At 39.8% G+C, this 19309-nt stretch overlaps 1 protein-coding gene across 2 annotated transcripts in view; it reads left to right on the plus strand.

The window, feature by feature from the left end:
• The window catches only part of LOC127454109 (src kinase-associated phosphoprotein 2-like), a 37713-nt gene extending 19361 nt beyond the window's left edge, over nt 1–18352 (plus strand). For both annotated transcript variants that reach the window (XM_051721079.1, XM_051721080.1), the window contains 2 exons: nt 11881–11983; nt 12139–18352. In XM_051721079.1, coding sequence (XP_051577039.1) covers nt 11881–11973 — 93 coding nt within the window. In that variant the 3' untranslated portion in view covers nt 11974–11983; nt 12139–18352. The remainder of the gene's footprint in view (nt 1–11880; nt 11984–12138) is intronic.
• Nucleotides 18353–19309: the final 957 nt, after the last annotated feature.

The raw sequence follows: 19309 nt of genomic DNA on the forward strand, positions 1-19309 counted from the left end.
AGATGCTGTAGGAAACATGTAGACAAGTATCTATATCCACAGTAAAACGAGTCCTATATCGACATAACCTGAAAGGCTGCTCAGCAAAGAAGAAGCCACTGCTCCAAAACCGCCATAAAAAATGCCAGACTACAGTTTGCAAGTGCACATGGGGACAAAGATCTTACTTTTTGGAGAAATATCTTCTGGTCTGATGAAACAAAAATTTAACTGTTTGGCCATAATGACCATCTTTATGTTTGGAGGAAAAATGGTGAGGCTTGCAAGCCGAAGATCACCATCCCAACCGTGAAGCATGGGGATAGCAGCATCATGTTGTGGGGGTGCTTTGCTGCAGGAGGGACTGGTGCATTTCACAAAATAGTTGGCATCATGAGGAAAGAAATTTATGTGGATATATTGAAGCAACATCTCAAGACATCAGCCAGGAAGTTAAAGCTTGGTTGCAAATGGGTCTTCCAAATGGACAATGACCCTAAGCATCCCTCCAAAGTTGCATCAAAATGGCTTAAGGACAACAAAGTCAAGGTATTGGAGTGGCCATCACAAAGCCCTGATCTCAATCCAATAGAAACTTTGTGGGCAGATCTGAAAAAGCGTGTGTGAGCAAGGAGGCCTACAAACCTGGCTCAGTTACACCAGTTCTGTCTGGAAGAATGGGCCAAAATTCCAGCAACTTATTGTGAGAAGCTTGTGGAAGACTACCTGAAATGTTTGACCCAAGTTAAACAATTTAAAGGCAATGTTACCAAATACTAACAAATTGTATGTAAACTTCTGACCTACTGGGAATGTGATGAAAGAAATAAAAGCTGAAATATATCACTCTCTACTATTATTCTGATATTTCACTTTCTTAAAATAAAGTAGTGATCCTAACTGACCTAAGACAGGGAATGTTTTCTTCGATTAAATGTCAGAAATTGTGAAAAACGGAGTTTAAATGTATTTTGCTAAGGTGTATTAAACTTCTGACTTCAACTGTACATATTAACATGATTTACATGTGAAAAAATAGTGTACGTATCTTTATCAGTGTAAAGTTATATCCAAAATTGCAATTTCATTGACATGATGACACATGCCAGTAAACACTATAAGTGATTTTATCACACTAAAATCATGTAGAACACATTTTATCTCATCATATTTACACGTTGTTTATGTCTTGTGGCTATACTTTTGAAACAGTGTGTATTTTGATGTTTGTTTACAGGACGCATTCACTTACATTGTAAGTGCCTTACACTAACTGTGATTGTTAAAAAAATAATTGACAAGTTACAAATATTTCTGTGGTAATCAACATTATGCTGCAAATGCTGTCAATTGAGCTTAACTTTTATTGAACCTGGAATATTCCTTTAATTTTAAACTATGGGATGACTACCATACTGTGATACTGAGGTATGTTGATGTAGCTATGTGGATCATTTTTTTTTAAAACAATGGTAATGACAAATTATTAGAAAGTGTCCCTGTAACAGTTAAAGGACGGGCAAGGAGGAGGTGGGAACCGGCTGAACAGTAAACATAAGGTTTAATGATAAAACACAACATAAAACATAAATGAACAGACACACATGCAACACGGCCACGTGTGTCTCTCTCTCTCTCGAACCGGCGTCTCTGGCTGCCCCTTATCTCGCTCTCCTGCCGATTCAGCTCCTGCTCCATTATTGCCCGGCCACGCCCTCCTCCTCGTCACAGTCCCACTTTACCTGTACATTAATGTGGCCAAGAGTCAAGTCTTTGCCTTGAGTTTCAAACTAATCCACTTCCACTGAATTAAGTCTATGGAATAGCCCCCAGATACCTTCCAGATAGATGTTGCTTGTAAGGGTGTGCATGTGTGTGGGCATGTTGGTGGAGTGTGAGGTAGGTCTGCACTGATTTCCTGCTGCAGTCTTATTTGTCACACTTGTCTCTTAATCTACCCCTCCTGCCCACCCAGGTATTTGCACGCACGCACACACACACACACACACACACACACACACACACACACACACACACACACACACACACACACTCACACTCTCTTACATATGCTCACAAACTCAGAAAGGCTTGATCACTGGGGCAGCCCTCAGCACCAGGCGCTGGTCCTGTCAATGAGGTGTGTCTGTATCAAAGGGCAGCTACAGGAAGCTTCCCCTTCACATATGCATTTCCTGTCTCATTTCACACAGTCCGGACAACTGTGCTGCCCTATATTTTGCCACGTGTGTGGGACATGGTGCTGTGGAACTTGCTCTTCAACACTCCAGTTCAGTTTTTAGCTTTCACCTCTACTCCTACTGTTCAGCAATGACTATTATCTGCAAAATGGGATTAGGACTTGTTCAGACTGCTCATAAATCCAAGTTGTTTTTCAACTCTGATTTTTAAGAATGACTGTCTACACTGTTATTTATCTGTTTGTTTAGACAGCATAGTCAACATCCGATATTTCTACATTGGTTGCCATAGCAATGCCTTAACCGTAAGCACAATGTCAAAAGACATATGAGAGCTGTCATTGTGGAAAGAGAGGATGGAAGACCACAAATTTGGCCTCTGCTTATGTCCATCATGACATCCCATGCATTGCAGTATTAACACAATAATGAATATCCTTTGTTCAAAACCGCGCATTCACCATTTAATACACAGTGAATGGCACATGTGAGTGCAAATGAGTGAAGAGAAAAGATTTGTTTACATCAACATTCTATTTCCTCATTGTCTTTCAGAAATTAGTTCTTTGTTGTGTACACATTTCCTCTTTGAGGACAGTTTTTGATGTAGAGATGCTCTCCATTACAGTGTGTATGTATCTGCAGCAGCTGTCAGCAGCTGCATAACCAGACCTGTGTTTTATAGACAGATACAGATATGTGCAAGCAGTAAGAGGTTTGCTGGCTGGAACAAGCACTATACATTATACAGCAGGAATCACTTAGGCAGCCAAGGTCAAGTAGGGGCCCACAAACTTCATATTTAACTTCAGCTGTGGCATGATTCAAACCTCATTGCTCTCGGACAGTAAGGATAGTAGGATGAAGAGCAGTGAGTGTCTTGTCAGCCTTAGGAAGATCAAAAACTTGAATGTCAGGGAGAAGGACTATAAACGTCAGTCGACAATCATTGCACTGGATTGAGATGTTTCAGGTATTTAGTGTACTGCTGTGCAAAGACAAAACGCATACACATTTTAATCAAAATTGAGTAATGAATGCAATCGGGGTCCCTTAGATTATGATCTGTCCTGTGACAGACGGGTTTGGCTCAACTATGCTGGGATTCAGAGAAAACGGAGGGTGAATGTTGCAGTAGCCATCACTAAAACCAAGTAAATTTGAAGCTTTTCAGTGTAGCTGACCGTTCTTTTCAAGTGTAACAAATGAAACACTGTTTATGTGAGAACATTTCTGAAAACTGGAAGCTGTGGTTGCAAAATGTTTTTTTCAGTAAGGCATGTGCTTTCACCATGAAGCCATTGCAAAATGTATATTTGTCCTTGTTTGTCCTTTTTTTGTTTTTATTTTTATATATTTTTTAGCATATTTACCACAAAAAGGTGCATTTACACTGCACATAGATACAAAGAAATTACAATTGCAGAAATAAATGATTTAAAATAAAATGATGAATGAAAATATGAAATTATAATCTGAAACCATACCTACTTTTCTTTAGCTAAACTCAGGCTGTGCTTACCAATATTCAAAACAGTCTCCCCAGTGGCCAAAGCGGTAAGTGTTGTTGGGTGTATGAGCTCTATTTTCTGGGTGAAAAGTCCACGGAGGGGTGCCAAAAGTGAACTTTGAAGCAAGTTGTTTTCAGCTGTAGGACAGTGAAGAGGAATGCATATTTTATAAACTAATACCCCCAACCCAAACCCCAAACTTAAACCTTACCATCAGCAGAGTAAAAATGTAATGTTAGAGGGGAAAAATGAAACCTCCGTATTGTGCTTGTCACTGATTATGTGAATGCAATTACTTCCTGGTTTCATTGCAGGATCCGAACCGGGGTCTCCCACTCTGCTAAGACAACACACTTTCGGTTGTGGCACAGGGAAAGATAAATACGGCGGGGACGATGCAAATATGTCTGATAGGAGACGGTGCTTGTTGGTGAGTCGGCATAATGTGGTTGAACCTAGGGTACCGGAACTCTCGGAAACAACGTGCTGACTTCCCGTGTGATCATGTTGCACAATGACAAAGTTTAAGGCTTCACAGATGCGAGTGGATTTTGGTGATACCAATAACTAAGGTTGAGGAAAAGGCTGATAACCGATTAATCTGCCGATAGTTTTTAAAATTGGTTTATAGAGGTGACGCCATGCGAAGGGCAGATGTGTGAGAGACAGCTCTGTGCACTTTGCTAATTTTTTTAAATTATTTTCATGATATAATCTGGTGAAATTAGATACACCCAGTTATACATTTGCTGTTTGAGGTAAACATGGCAAAGAAGTCAAGATCCTCGGGCTCTGGAGACATTAAAAGACACTTACAAGCCCAGACAGGCCTGTGGACCAGGGACTCGATTTGGATGGTGCAGCGGCAGAAGGAATCCAGCGTCAACTGTCCAAGATGTCAGTGATGTTGACGAAGGTACTTGCGGACTTGGAGGATCTCGCTGTAATACGTCGATCGATTACGGCAATGGAGAAAAAATTATGTAAATAATAAAAAAAAAAAAATGAGTTAGTCACAAGAGTGACAGATGTTGAAAGACGAATCGATTACTTGGAGTCATCAGAGAGGGATTTAGCCGCTAATCCGCCCGCGACCAAAGTTGATTTGGAACGTTTTCTTGAAAAGCTTGAAGATCTTGAGAATAGAAGCTGCAGGAATAACATTCGAATTGTTGGAATTCCTGAGCATGAGGAGGGCAGAGATATGGTGAAATTCCTAGACGAGCTTTTTCCGAATCTGCTCGACATAACAGGCCACAAGCTGGAAGCCGAGCAAGCTCAAAGAGTCCCAGCTCACAGATCTGCTGAGGGAGAAAGGACCCAATCAATTCTGGCCAAATTTTTGAGATCATCCGATAAAGATCTCGTGTTGCGCCAGGCGAGGAGCAAAGGAAAGCTTTCTTGGAAGAATTACAATATTTTCTTGTTCCCAGACTTTGCGAACTCGACGAGAGAAATGCGATCGGTTTAAGGAATGCAAGAAACTCTTACATCAGCGGAAGATCACTTTTGCTCTGATGTTTCCGGCCAGACTGAGAATAAACACCAAGGACGGCAGCAAAGTATTTACATGTCCCAATCAGGAAATGTCTTTTATTGAATCAATGGGTGAGTAAACCATTGGGTGTTTCTCATGTGAGTGGATTGACTCACTGTACATACTTTGGCTTTCAGAGGAAGCTGGGCGCCATTTTTGTTTCTTTTTGCGTTGGCTCCGCCGAGCGGCTGGAGTTTGTTTTGTTTTGTGGATTAACACTTTTCCTTAAAGAAACTTTTGCATTGATGGAAGATCAGTTTTACAATGAAGTTACCAGGCAGATTGAGAATAGACACTACAGATGACTGCAAAATATCTACATGCCCACACAAAAGATGTCTTTTATAAAGTTGGCGGACTGTGTAAATCATGGGATATACTTTTATGCGGCCTCCGATTGAATTGACTCTTGACCATCCGAGGAACCAGGATGCTTGTTTCGTTTCCTTTTGTGCTGGTTCCGTCTAGCGGTTGGAGCTTGTTTTTTTTAAATAACACTACTTCGGGACATTTATGGATGAATCTGTCAATTCCTTGTGCTTTTGCCTCCTGTTGGCTGGAGTATGATTTGTAGAGTATTTTCGTGGGACACTGGAATGATTACGTCATCTGCTGCACTCATCAGCCGGCTCACTGAAGATTTGTTTGTCTGTCCAAGGAAAATGAACGGCTTTATATCAGCTGGAATTTGTTTTGTGAAGGAACACACCTTCGAGACAGTTCTGTGAATGAGTCTACATGTTCTTTGTGTTTATTCTGCCTATTGGCTAGGGTTTGTTTTACAAAATATTTGATGTTATGTAATTTTGCCTTACAAATTTGTGAGGCAAAATTAAGCAATCTGATGGCAAAGTTGCCGTGGGGCTCTCATAGGCGTACATGGACTCTTTGAGTTTAAAGGGATTGATGCCAGTTGGTGCTTTCGTGCGCTGGGTTAATGTGCACATTTTCCTTTTTTGCTGTTTGTTTTGTTCGGGGGGAAGTTCGGGGTTTTATTGTTGCATTAATGTTGAAATGTGGTCTTCATAATTTTGTTTTTGGCACACAATTAATTTTTTCTATTATATCAAAATGTCAAATGTTAAAATGAGTGTACTATCTCTCTCCACATGGAATGTGAATGGGTTGGGGCACCCCATAAAAAGAAAGAAGATTATTTTCTTAAGCGTAAGAAATATGATATAGTGTTTCTTCAAGAAACGCATCTTTCTCCGCAGGAAGCTGAAAAATTTGGGAAGATATGGGGTGGACATGTTTTCTTTAATGTTGGCTCAAGTAAAAGCAAGGGAGTCATTATATTGATTAATAAACATCTACAATTCAAATGTCTCAAACAGTTTAATGATAAATTAGTAAGAGTCATTTTTGTTTTAGCAAAGTCTGATTTTGACACTGATGATCAGGGCTTTTTTATAGATCTTGAAGGGATGTTGCAAGCCGCTGGCACCCCTCATGATATAATTTTGGGAGGAGACTTTAATCTTTTGATCGACTCAGTCCTTGATCACAGTGAAGCAAAAGTGTGTAAGCCCCCTAGAGCAACATTGACGCTTCACAGGATGTGTAAAAATCTTGGTCTTACAGATATTTGGAGACTTTTGAACCCATCTGGTAGAGACTATAAATTTTTTTCATCAGTCCATAAGATTTATTCTAGAATAGATTTTTTTTATTTTTTATATCCAAATCCCTCGTTTCATCTGTTGTTGATTGCTCAATTGGAAACATTTTAGTCTCGGATCACGCCCTGGTGAGTTTAGAGGTGTTGCCACATATAGAGAAAAGAAATCATATAGTTGGTGCCTTAATGTATCCCTTTTGGAAAATCCTGATTTCCAACAAATGTTAAAGACTGAAATCAGTGTTTATATGGAGACCAGCTGGTCCTCGGTATCCTCTGCGGGCATGGCTTGGGAGGTTCTTAGGGGTCAGATCATACAGTATGCCGCATTCAGCAAAAAATCCAAGGCACGAGAACTCGTGGAGTTGAAAGGAAATATTAAAAGTGCAGAGGCAGAGCTGAAGTGCCGTATGTCATCTGATGGCCTCAGAGAATTGACACAATTGAAATATAGATATAATACTCTTTTGGTGCAGAAAGTGGAGTTTTGGTTATTCAGGACAAGAGGGAAGTCAGGGGACAAAGCAGGGAAGCTTTTGGCTTGTTATATAAAGCAGAGAGAGTCTCTTTCTATCATTCCCTCAGTGAAATCTGCTGGTGGTGAAATTTCTACCTCAGCCATTGATATTAACAATGCCTTTAAAGAATTCTTGATCTTTATAGTTCCACATCTTCGTCTACTGATGAAGATATTAGAAACTTTGTGGAACCATTAGATCTTCCTAAACTGAAGACTGAGCAAAGAAATTCTCTTGATTCTGAGATTGAGAGCTTGACGAGGTAATTAAGTCCCTACCTACTGGCAAGGCTCTGGGGCCAGATGGTTTTGCTACAGAATTTTTTAGATCCTATGCTACAGAACTGGCTCCACTTTTGTTAGAAGTTTATACTGAATCATTAAAGAATGGAAAGCTTCCACACACAAGCCCGGATCAGTCTGATTCTTAAAAAGGACAAAGATCCAAGCGAGTGTAAAAGTTACCGTCCAATCTCCCTGATCCAACTAGATGTAAAAATGTTGTCAAAAATTTTGGCTAACCGATTAAGTAAGGTTATGACATCTCTTATAGATCAGGTGGGGTTTATTCGGGCCCGCAACTCTTCTGATAACATAATAATTAATAATTAATTAATAATAATTAATAATTATAATTTTTAATAATATATAATAATTTTATAATAATTAATAATTATTATAACATCAGGCGTCTCATCAATATCATGTGGTCTGTAGCGAATGATCAGTCTCCGGTCGCTGCCATCTCACTTGATGCCGAAAAGGCATTTGATATGGTAGAATGGGATTACCTTTTTAAGATTTTGGAAATGTATGGGTTTGGAAGTACATTTATTGGTTGGATTAAGTTACTTTATAGATACCCTGTAGCAGCGGTACAAACAAATGGATTCATTTCAGATTATTTTACTCTGGATAGGGGCACTCGGCAGGGTTGCCCTCTTTCCCCATTATTGTTCTGTCTTGCCCTGGAACCATTAGCAGCCGCGATAAGAAAGGAGGATGATTTTCCAGGTGTGGTTGCGGGAGGTGTGGCGCATAAGCGCCTGCCTTACGCAGATGATATTTTATTATTTGTCTCTGAACCTACTAGATCTATGCCTTGCCTCCACAGAGGAGGTTTTCCAAGTTCTCGTTTTCCAAGTTCTCAGGATACAAATTGGTCTAAATCCGAAGCTCTGACAGCGTACTGTCCAGTAACGGATTTCCAGCCGGACGCCTTCCAGTGGCCCAAACAGGACATTAAGTATTTGGGGATTTTATTCTCAGCAAATTTGTCTGATTGATTTAGTGTTAATTTTGACCCTTTAATAAAAAGGTTTTTGAGCGATGTGGGCAGGTGGGCTTCATTACATTTATCGATGATTGGGAAGGTTAATGTTATTAAAATGAATTGTATTCCAAAATATAACTACCTGCTACAATCTCTCCCTGTAGATGTCCCCCTCTCTTATTTCAAGCAATTTGGTAGCATAGCGAAGTACTTCATTTGGAATGGTAAACGTCCCAGATTGCATTTTAATAAGTTACATAGGCCGATAGACAAAGGTGGGCTAGGCCTACCCAAGATTTTGTTTTATTACTATGCGTTCAGTCTCAGACATTTGGCTCATTGGTCACTTCCACCTGAGAGAGCCCCTCCCTGGTTTGTTATTGAACAGGCAGTTCTTGCCCCTATTTCGCCATTACAAAGCATCTCTATCAAACTAATCGGAAAAGTTAAGCTATACTGCGTTATTTAGCATTTACACTCGGTATGGACTAAAGTGTCCAGATTGTTTAAATTGGACACTTATTTAAATGTTGCCTCCAGCATATGGCAGAACCCAAGATTGTGTATTGGCAAGTCCCCTTTCTGCTGGCCAGAGTGGATTGTGAGGGGGGGTTGCTACACTTGGTGACCTATATGAAAGTGGAGTGTTGAGATCGTTTTAAAAACTTGGTCCAACATTTTGGGATCCCCAGACCTCAGATTTATAGGTATTTACAACTGCGCCACCTGCTTTGTACTTTTTTGTGAGTAGCACACACCCCCCTAAGAAGGCAGATGCTTTGGGAGAGGTGATTGTGGCTTTTGGAAAAGGTCATGAGACATCAGTGTACTACTCCCTGTTAATTCAGAGTCTGGGGGATGGAACCTTAACTCCTCTCAAGTATGGGAGAAAGATTTCAACTTGGCATTGGAGGAAGGAGTGTGGGCTAAGATTCTTAAAAACGTTAAGTCTGCATCTAGAGATGCAAGGGTGCGTCTTATACAATTCAAAATTTTGCATAGATTTTATTGGACCCCCTCTAGACTGTATAGGCTTGGTCTTAAAGACACACCCACCTGCTGGAGATGCCAGTTGGAGGATGGAGACATGGCCCATGTTTTTTGGTGGCGTGTCGAGATCCAGAAATTCTGGTCGAATGTTCAGAATTTTGTATGCGATGTGGTGGGCGCTCGGGTTTCGTTTTGCCCCAGACTTTGTGTTCTGGGCGATGGGGTGGTCATCGATGTGGGGGATGGCCATATAGAGAACTGGGTTCTGACCTGTGTGATGATTGCCAGGCAGGTTATTTTGAGTGGTTGGAGGTCAGCTAGTGCGCCCCCATATCCGGAGTGGTGCACGGAGGTGGGGAGGGTGGCAGCTTATGAGGAGATGTCATCGGGAAGACGGGGTGGCTTGGATATGTTTATACAGAAATGGGGCAGGTATTTGGAGTTTTTGGAGGGCTCTCGGGTGGGGTGTGGAGAGAGTGGTGTAATATAGTTAGTATGATTATTATGTGTATGTATGCATGTATGTTTGTAGATGTATGTATGTATGTATGTATGTTTGTATATGTATGTATATTTTCTTTATATGTGTGTCTGTTTGACTTTTAATAAAAAACATTTTATGGCTTAAACAGATGCTGCATTTAATATATACAGAACCAAAGCAGGATCAGAGCTGCCTTATATATATTATAACACACACGTGTATACTGAGCACTTTATTAGGAACACTATGGTCCTAATAAAGTGCCTGACGTTGTCTTCTGCTGTTATGTCCCATCCTCATCAAGGTTCGACGTGTTGTGCATTCTGAGATGCTATTCTGCTCACTACAATTGTACAGAGTGATTATTTGAGTTACTGTAGCCTTTCTGTCAGCTCGAACCAGTCTGGCCATTCTCCGTTGACCTCTCTCATCAACAAGGCATTTCTGTCTGCAGAACTGCCGCTCACTGGATGTTTTTGTTTTTAGCACCATTCTGAGTAAACTCTAGAGACTGTTGTGCGTGAAAATTCCAGGAGATCAGCAGTTACAGAAATACTCAAACCAGCCCGTCTGCAACCAATAATCATGCCACGGTCAAAATCACTGAGATTGCATTTTTCCCCAATACTGATGGTTGATGTGAACATTAACTGAAGCTCCTGACCCGTATCTGTATGATTTTATGCATTACACTTCTGCCACACGATTGGCTGATTAGATAATTGCATGAATAAGTAGGTGTACAGGTTTTCCTAATAAAGTGCTTGGTGAGTGTATATTATACATATTATATTATAGTTTTACATATACCTTTTATATTTTAGTATTGCTTTTATCCAGCATCTCTATTCACACAGAATTTAGAGGTGGCACTCACCCTGCTCAGCTTAACAGTGAAATGCATCAACTGTCTTGGATGTTATGTCTGTATCCAGAAGCGTGCCACTATCCAGCTCATCCAAAGGTCTTAGAAATTGAGTTTACTGGAATTTTATGTAGAGCTCAGGCAGCTACATTTATTCCACAGTCCAATCCAGTCCTCAGTGCCCCCCGCATTTTCTTTTTTCAAAGAAGGAACACACTGTGTCCTGACAGATATCTGCCTCCGTATAACCTTATAGTTTTGAGAAAGCATCTGTGAGAAACAGAGTATCATGCATGTGGAGAAAACACAGGATTTTGTGGCTTTGAAGTGAATGGCGCTCTGTCTTTCTGTATTCCATAATTACAAACAGATCACAGAGGGGGTGAAAAGGGAAAAAGAGACAGATGGATGGATCTTATCTCATTCTTATCTTTATGGTTATCTATTCCATGAGCTGGAGAAGAGCTGATCTCAGTCTGTCTGTCTCTGTATGTAAAGAACAGGACTCTGTACTAGGGCTCATATATCAGTTGTACTTCATAGAAAATATATCGGATGTTCACGTTCTCTTGTGTAATCTTTATAGGTCCTATGGGCTATGTGTCCTTGAGTTGGCCTTGGAAAATCAGAGGGAGGGGTGGAAAAGAATTGGGGGGAGAGATGGAGGGATAGAGACAGCATGAGAAGAAAATGAGGCAAACCTGAAGATGAATGGGTCAATGAACTATATATATTGACAGTTTTAATCCCTTGGGCATCGACCTATGTGATGTGACCTCACTGATTGTGTCACTGCTCTGATTGGTTTGTCGCAACAGTGAGTGAGTTTAATGAACACTGCTCTTTTGCTTCGCCCAAACTGCAGTTAGTAGGTGTTATCGGCTTTTCTGTTTTTTCCACAGGAGTATGACACCTTTGGCTGGTGGGTGGGGGAGACGAAAGGGGCCATTGGAATTGTGCCCAAGGAGTATGTTATGGAATTGTATGCTCTGTAAGGGACTTGAGGTGAGTGAATGATCCAAGAATGGCAACCCAAGCATATCTAATTCTCATACATAAAGCAAACTTACATTGATTTGCCCTTATTTTTCAAATATCTGATATATTTAAGCTGTTTAATTGATCTATCTGATTTTATAAAAAGTTTTTGTTCATTTTAGGGACCCCTCCATGGCCTGCTGTTGTAGCTTCATGCACTGCCATGTTTCACAAGCCACTGTCTATTTAACTGTTTCTATCATTCTGTGTAGGATGTAAAGCAAACTGTTATTTCAAAAGCACAAGTATTTGTAAAATATATGTGATGAAAGATGTGAGTAGACATGATGCTTGACATTTAATCCACGTGTGCTCCAGTATTTAATAAGAATGACTGAGTGAATGTAAATCTTTTTTGTTATCAAAAGCATAAATATATCATAAATATGTTATGAAAGGTTGTGTAAGAATGAATTAAAAGCATGTGTGTTAATGCTTTCAGAAAATGCTCTGAGCCTTTCTTAAAGCCGATTGAGTTGATTGTGGCCACCAGGTGGAAGCAGTGTATCATGTGTGTTCATGTCAAGCTTTGCATCAGAATATTTCAAGACAGATGTGCAATGTCTTTATTTCAGACGGCAGCACCAGCAGATGATTTTTTTGATCATTGGATGACATTTTTCCAAAGGATCAGACAACATGTGAGACATTTCTCTACATAGACTGTCAGTGTTGTTTGTACGTACGATCAATATGTACCAGTATGTTACAAACCAACTGGAAACAAAATGTCTGACCTTTTTATGCAGAAACATAACAAACAAATCAAATAGCAGTTATTCAGGTGTGGAATTAATTATCTGGTGTAGAAGAACTGTTTGGCACATCGGACTGTCTCTTCATGGTCCATGCGCTCCGCTGCGTTGACATCCACAAATATCTGGGCACTGAAGTGAGAAACTTAATTAAAACACATGTCAGGCCGTTACCTTCTCTGCCAAGAAGAATGTGCCCATACGAATTGTTACTAGCATATTAACTCGTTCAGCCAAGCTTCACACAATATAAATACTAAAGACATTTTAATTAGCTCATTACATAATCCTATATAATACTGCAGTTGATAGACAATAATACTCTTGAAACTTCTGTTTAAATTTAGTAACATATATGAGCAATTTAAACCAAATCTGTTAACATTGTAAGTTTTGATTGTCAAGATTTTAGGTTCTCTGATTTAAGAAATCTACACTCACTGAGCACTTTATTAGGAACACTATGGTTCTAATAAAGTGCCCAATGTGGTCTTCTGCTGTTGTAGTCCATCTGCCTTAAGGTTCGACATGTTGTGCGTTCTGAGATGCTGTTCTTATCACTACAATTGTACAGGGCGTTTATCCGAGTTACCGTAGCTTTTCTGTCAGCTCGAACCAGTCTGGCCATCCTCCATTGACTTCTCAAATCAACAAGGCATTTCCATCCACAGAACTGACGCTCACTGGATGTTTTTTGTTTTTGGCACCATTCTGAGTAAACTCTAGTGACTGTTGTGTGTGAAAATCCCAGGAGATCAACAGTTAAAGAAATACTCAAACCAGCCCGTCTGGCACCAACAATCATGCCACGGTCAAAATCACTGAGATCACATTTTTTCCCCATTCTGATGGTTGATGTGAACATTAACTAAAGCTCCTGACCTATATCTGCATGATTTAATTTTGTTTTGCTCTCGTAGCTGTGCTTCCTGATTACATTCTGAGAAATGAATGAATGGAAGAAATCTGGAACAGTGACTCCCCTGACTGAATTTGTCCAGTCTGTTAAAGAATCAGCACTAATTACGGAGCTCAGGATGGAGAGGATGTTTCCACTGAGCCTAGTGTGTGTTAAATTCACATCACATGTCAGTAGCTCACTCCTCTCTGTCAGGGAAGGAGAGAGAGAAGAGGAGAAGAAGGGAGAGGACGGGATGGTAGCTGTGAGAGGGGTGGAGGTAAGACACCTGTCTAGGGAAGTGGGGATTCATTAGTATTCATTATACATTTCCCACAAGTTCCTGAGCAGTGCGGAGAGAGGAGGGGCTGCATCCATCTCCTCCACAGAGAGAAATAGAGAGGAACGTGATGTCATAGAAGAGGATGTTCAGCCGAATGGAGTGTCCAACTGCATGAAATTCAGCACTAGATTTTCTGCAGCTAGTGAGGTGGTGTAGTCTCTGAATTTCCTCCTTTGTGAATTCCTGTTATAACCACTTCCTGTCAATGGACTCAAGGAGTCCTGTTCTGTCAGTAACAAAGTAAAACTAAACAACTACTTTAATATAATGCAATAACCACAAGATCAATACAGTTGTATGTTCGTAGATCAACCAGTAGTGCATGAGCATGACCCTTGAAATTCCAAGGTCAGGGTACACACATACTGATGCACACAGGAAAATGGCGTGTTTATATTTTTCCACCCAAATTCAGATCTGACGTGCCGAATTACGGAAAAGCGTCACCATGTGGCGAATGTTCATGCCGTGAAAAATGCCTGCACTGTGCCTTTGATGTCATTTCCCTTTTGATCTTCGGCTAGTGGATACTATATTTGCAAAGAAGAAAGTGTAAGAATAGTATTTTGATCTCTGTACTGTCATGGTTTGGATTAGGGTTATGTCTGGTGGAAGACACAGTGTGTCCTAAAATTCAAAACCATTGTTTTCTATGAATGTACACACACTTTGGAGGCTGCTCAAAAGTCTGCCACGCCACAGAGAGCCACTCACATAGCTTTCCAATAAATTCAACCCAAATCGTTATCAAGGGGCACGGATTATTTACTTTAGCCATGGCCAGAAGATAGTGTGTGTGTGTGTGTGTGTGTGTGTGTGTATGTGTATATATATATATATATATATATATATATATCTTTCTTATAGCCAACACAATGTATTTTCATCAACAAGCATGTCTTTTTGTGGCTTGACAGCTTGCATGAAGACTACACACAGAGCAATTGCATAAAAAAGGTCACTGTTTCTAATCATTCAGTTTGTGCAGTTGCGCAACAGTTTTATACACTAACCTGCAAAGTCATCTACGTCACTTTGTTCATTATTGAAGAAGGGCTAAAACGTTTGTAACTTTTGTCTGTACAGTGACTATAAACAGCTTTGGACTGCCACCTGCACCACATTGTTGGTTCCTGTGTGTTTTACCTGTGTCTTGTCTTATGGCCTTTGTACACCAAATCGGAAACGAATTGCCGACAAATGGACCTTTCACATTAAAAGCGAGGCGACTGATTGCTGAACACATTCACGCCTTTACAATAGATGCCTAATTTTACCTCAGTATGGTAGGTGGTGCAAAGCACCTTTCAGCTGGTCTGCCCTTCGCCCATCACGGATGAGATGAACTAGTTGACAACTTCAATAGTAAACAACCATGATATCACAATACGAAAGACAAGCAAACGAGTTCTCAAGCGAAAGAGCCGATCGGAAAAATACAACTCGTCTCTCTACAAGCAGCGATGACAAGTGTGGAAAAAACATTCGAGACACTTTCACAAACTATTGCAATTCACCTGCTGGACAAGTTGACTGACAGTATTATCATGCAGACAATGTCTGAGGGTTTAAAATAACTGCATAATGCACTTACATAATGACTGTTAAAACAACTGTTGTCAGTCGGAAAAATCATTATTGTATCTTATTGCCATGTACATCTACTTATATTATACATTTGCTCAAAACCCTGCATGTAACGAATGAAACATGACAGCATGTAAATGCTCCAAGAGCCTGTATAATGCAACCAACAAAACTCATCTTCAGTCTGCCATATTAATAAATACTTTACTGTTAACGACAGTACAGCTGTTAATGCCTGTTAACGATAACACAGCAATAAAGTTGACATAATTTTGTGGACAAACCAACATGTCTTTGGTATAAAGGCACAAAGTGCACTGCAAGTCACAGCAATAGTATAAATATTATTAATATGCAAATTAAATAAACATCCTCACTGCTGTTTCATTATTTCTTCCTTGAGTTACTTCACCATTTAATGTCGGTGGTCAAAACAGCTTTCTGTACTTAAGCGCCGTCAATTGCGCTAGTATTGGTAACTGCAGCGGCTCCTGACACATGATCCAAAGCTCATATTTGATTGGTCAGGGCATTTCATCACCGAACAAAGAAAAAAAAATTGTCTGCGCATGAATGTACGCTCAACGTGTGAACTGGCTTCATAGTAATCCATTGTTTCTATTCAAAATATTAAACGCGGTGAGATATCATGGTGAAAAACGACCTGGCATTGTGCTTCTCGTCCGCTGTGTGAGCGGCTTTATGGTTAAGGTTTGGGTTGGGAGTATATTAACGTAATTAATAATTATTCAGATGTTTCTGAACATTGAACATGCTGTGTCTTTCACTTCACATCCATTCAAGGAAGTAAGTGAAAGAATGCAGTTTTGGCCTTTGTACTGTTTCACATGTGCATAATTGTAGTTCCAGCTTTGAACACTGGGGACAGTTTGGACATTTGGAAAGAACAGATCCGTTTGAGCAGACAACACAATTGGCCCTCTTGTTGATTTTCCTGTAGGATAGAAATTTATAGATTGATTGCACTGTAAGCGTCTGCTAAATGAATAGTAAATTAGTGAAAATGTAAAAAACATTGAATACCTTCTACAAAAGCGAGCAGTATTAAAAGAACATTCAGTTACTATTCAGTCCAGGTCCTGTTTTTTTAGTGGCTTGGAGGTTTGCTGCAGCAGATGGGCTGCCCCGCTGTGTGCCTGATTAAAACACTGAAGCTGGGGCGTGCTCATAACAACATCACCAGCTCCTGTCATCTCAAGCCAGGGAACAAATCAGCCTTCCTGCAGCTCTGCTCAGAGGAAAAAGTGGGGCCCAGCCAAGGGCATGGGTCCTCACGTTTTAGGACTGCCTGACTGTCAGTGTTTACAAGCTCTCTTCCTGTGCATTCACAGATGATAGTCATGAAAATCAAAGCTGGAGGTGCAGATGGCAAGTCCATATGTGGAAAGTTCTAGAGAGGTGGAGAAGAAATGGAGAGAGCACTCTCTGTAGACTGCACTGCAAGTATTGAAGCATTGATTAAATAAGCTGCTCCACATAGACTGGTCACTATTGACTCTATTGATTATGGGGAACATGAATGTTTGAAGATAAAAGCTTAGGTTTATGAGGTCATGCAATACACTTAGAAAGCCAAAACTCAGTAACTATGCTTATACTGAAGCTGAGAAGAATGGCTTCAAAGTTGTTTGATATTCTAGATTGTCTCACTCTGTTCTTAGAATCTGAACATGAGCCAAACCTGTTTGTCACAGGACAGATCAAAAGACTGAATCGCGATCATGACTCAATTTTGACAATATGTAGTTACTGCATTGTGCCTTTGCAGGGCAGTATATAAAACAGGATCATTATAGTAAAGTATACTAAACAGTGATAGTGGAGACAAGTAGACCCTGGTAGATGGGTAGCATTTGTGATTGAACAAAGCAGGGTGGAGTGTCTTTGTCTATTGTGCCGATGATATAGTGAGCTGGAGGCTCAGAGCAGAATGATTTGGAGCCAACCCTCTGTCCTCTGGGTGACATTCAAAGCCTCCATAAATCCTGCTCTTTATGGGGCCAGTTTGCCATAAGCCCACAGCCTAATTGGAGATGTAATGAATTACCATAATTAGTCATAGGCGGTTTTACATTAAATGGGAGGTGTGTGAGCCGCAGGGAGCAGTCCATCATAGCAAAGCGAGATCTGTGTGCATGGACAGCAGAGATACTTCTAGAAGCTGTCTAATCAGAGATAAGATGTGGTTTCGCACTTGCTGTCTGATTTTAAGCTTCAAACTAAGAAGGGTGATTAAATGTTTAAGGCTATATCCAGAATATCATGTAATTTGGCATTTTGTTGGTCTGCTATCCACCGATAGATTCCTAGATCTTATTTGAAGATTGCAATGCCCCTGTGCTATTAAAAATCTGCATAATTTCAAGAGATTTGCTTAATTTGGTCATATTATCGAACATCCTGCATATAGGGGGCAGTCTCCCCATCCTTTGCCTCTTCAGCATAATTTGAGCAGTGATGAAAGAGCTATGGCACTGGCTGTCATAGAAGGCCGTTTTGCTAAATATTACCATCTGATTTTATAGGCTAATAAATGATTGAGTTAATGGATCTGCACTCCTTCCCCTGCTCTGCTCCGGAGAGCTGCATATCCTTTATTACATTTTGTTGGAAAAGTATAGGTTTCACAAGTATACCACAGAACAATTAATCTGAAGACCATTAAATTCTTGTAAGGATGCTAAAACACTAAAAATTAAAACGGGCAAATGGAAAAGAAGTTTGATGAGTCAAGTTGAACGTTTATATAATAAAGAGATCAAATGCAAAGTGCTTTTGTAAAGCCTTCCTAGATGTGTTTATTGCTCAGTTCTGTAATGATACAGTTTAAATGATCTGTACACTGACACTAAAATAAAATGATAATTAAAGATGGATTATGCCATTATTTTGTGTTCAACACATCCACAGAACATGGTCCATATCAACCCTACTTTGAAACTGAAGCTTCCCAAGCTACAAGCTACTCTTAAGTAGTCAAGCTACTATTTAAAAATGTAGTATCTGATGATATTATATATTCAGGGTTGGGAGGGTTACTTTTAAAATATTCCACTACAGATTACACATTACCTGCTGTAAAATGTAATTTGTAACATATTCCGTTAGACTACTCAAGGTCAATAACTTAATCTAAATACTTAAGATTACTTCTTCAGCACTAGCAGTTTTTTTTTTTTTTTTTTACTTGTTTTGACTATAAATAAAAAAACAAGTAAAAATATCTGCCAGTACAGCGACACATTAAAAATACATTCTCTGAAAAAGCCTAATTATCTTATGCAGTGTTGCTTCTAAAACAAGATAAAGCAAATGTATCTTGTTTAAGGAATTTCAGATAATTTTACAGGAAAACAATACAAAAAATTATCAAGAATAAAATTTTTGTAGTACATTATTGCCATAATATCAAATGTCTTACTAGAGAAAAAAAGAAATTGTGACCTAGCGTGGACTTTCATAATAGAACAAAATATAAAATATTTTGTATTTTAAATACGTAATCCCACTACATGTAATCAGTTACTCCCAAACCCTGTATATATTTAATTAGGGTGACATTCCTTTAAGAAAATCGTTTTGGGGACCTGGGTAGCTTAGCGAGTAAAGACGCTGACTACCATCCCTGGAGTCCTGAGTTTGAATCCCAGGGTGTGCTGAGTGACCCCAGTCAGGTCTCCTTAGCAACC

The sequence above is a fragment of the Myxocyprinus asiaticus genome, chromosome 16 (genome assembly GCF_019703515.2).
Source record: "Myxocyprinus asiaticus isolate MX2 ecotype Aquarium Trade chromosome 16, UBuf_Myxa_2, whole genome shotgun sequence".
Taxonomy (NCBI): domain Eukaryota; kingdom Metazoa; phylum Chordata; class Actinopteri; order Cypriniformes; family Catostomidae; genus Myxocyprinus; species Myxocyprinus asiaticus.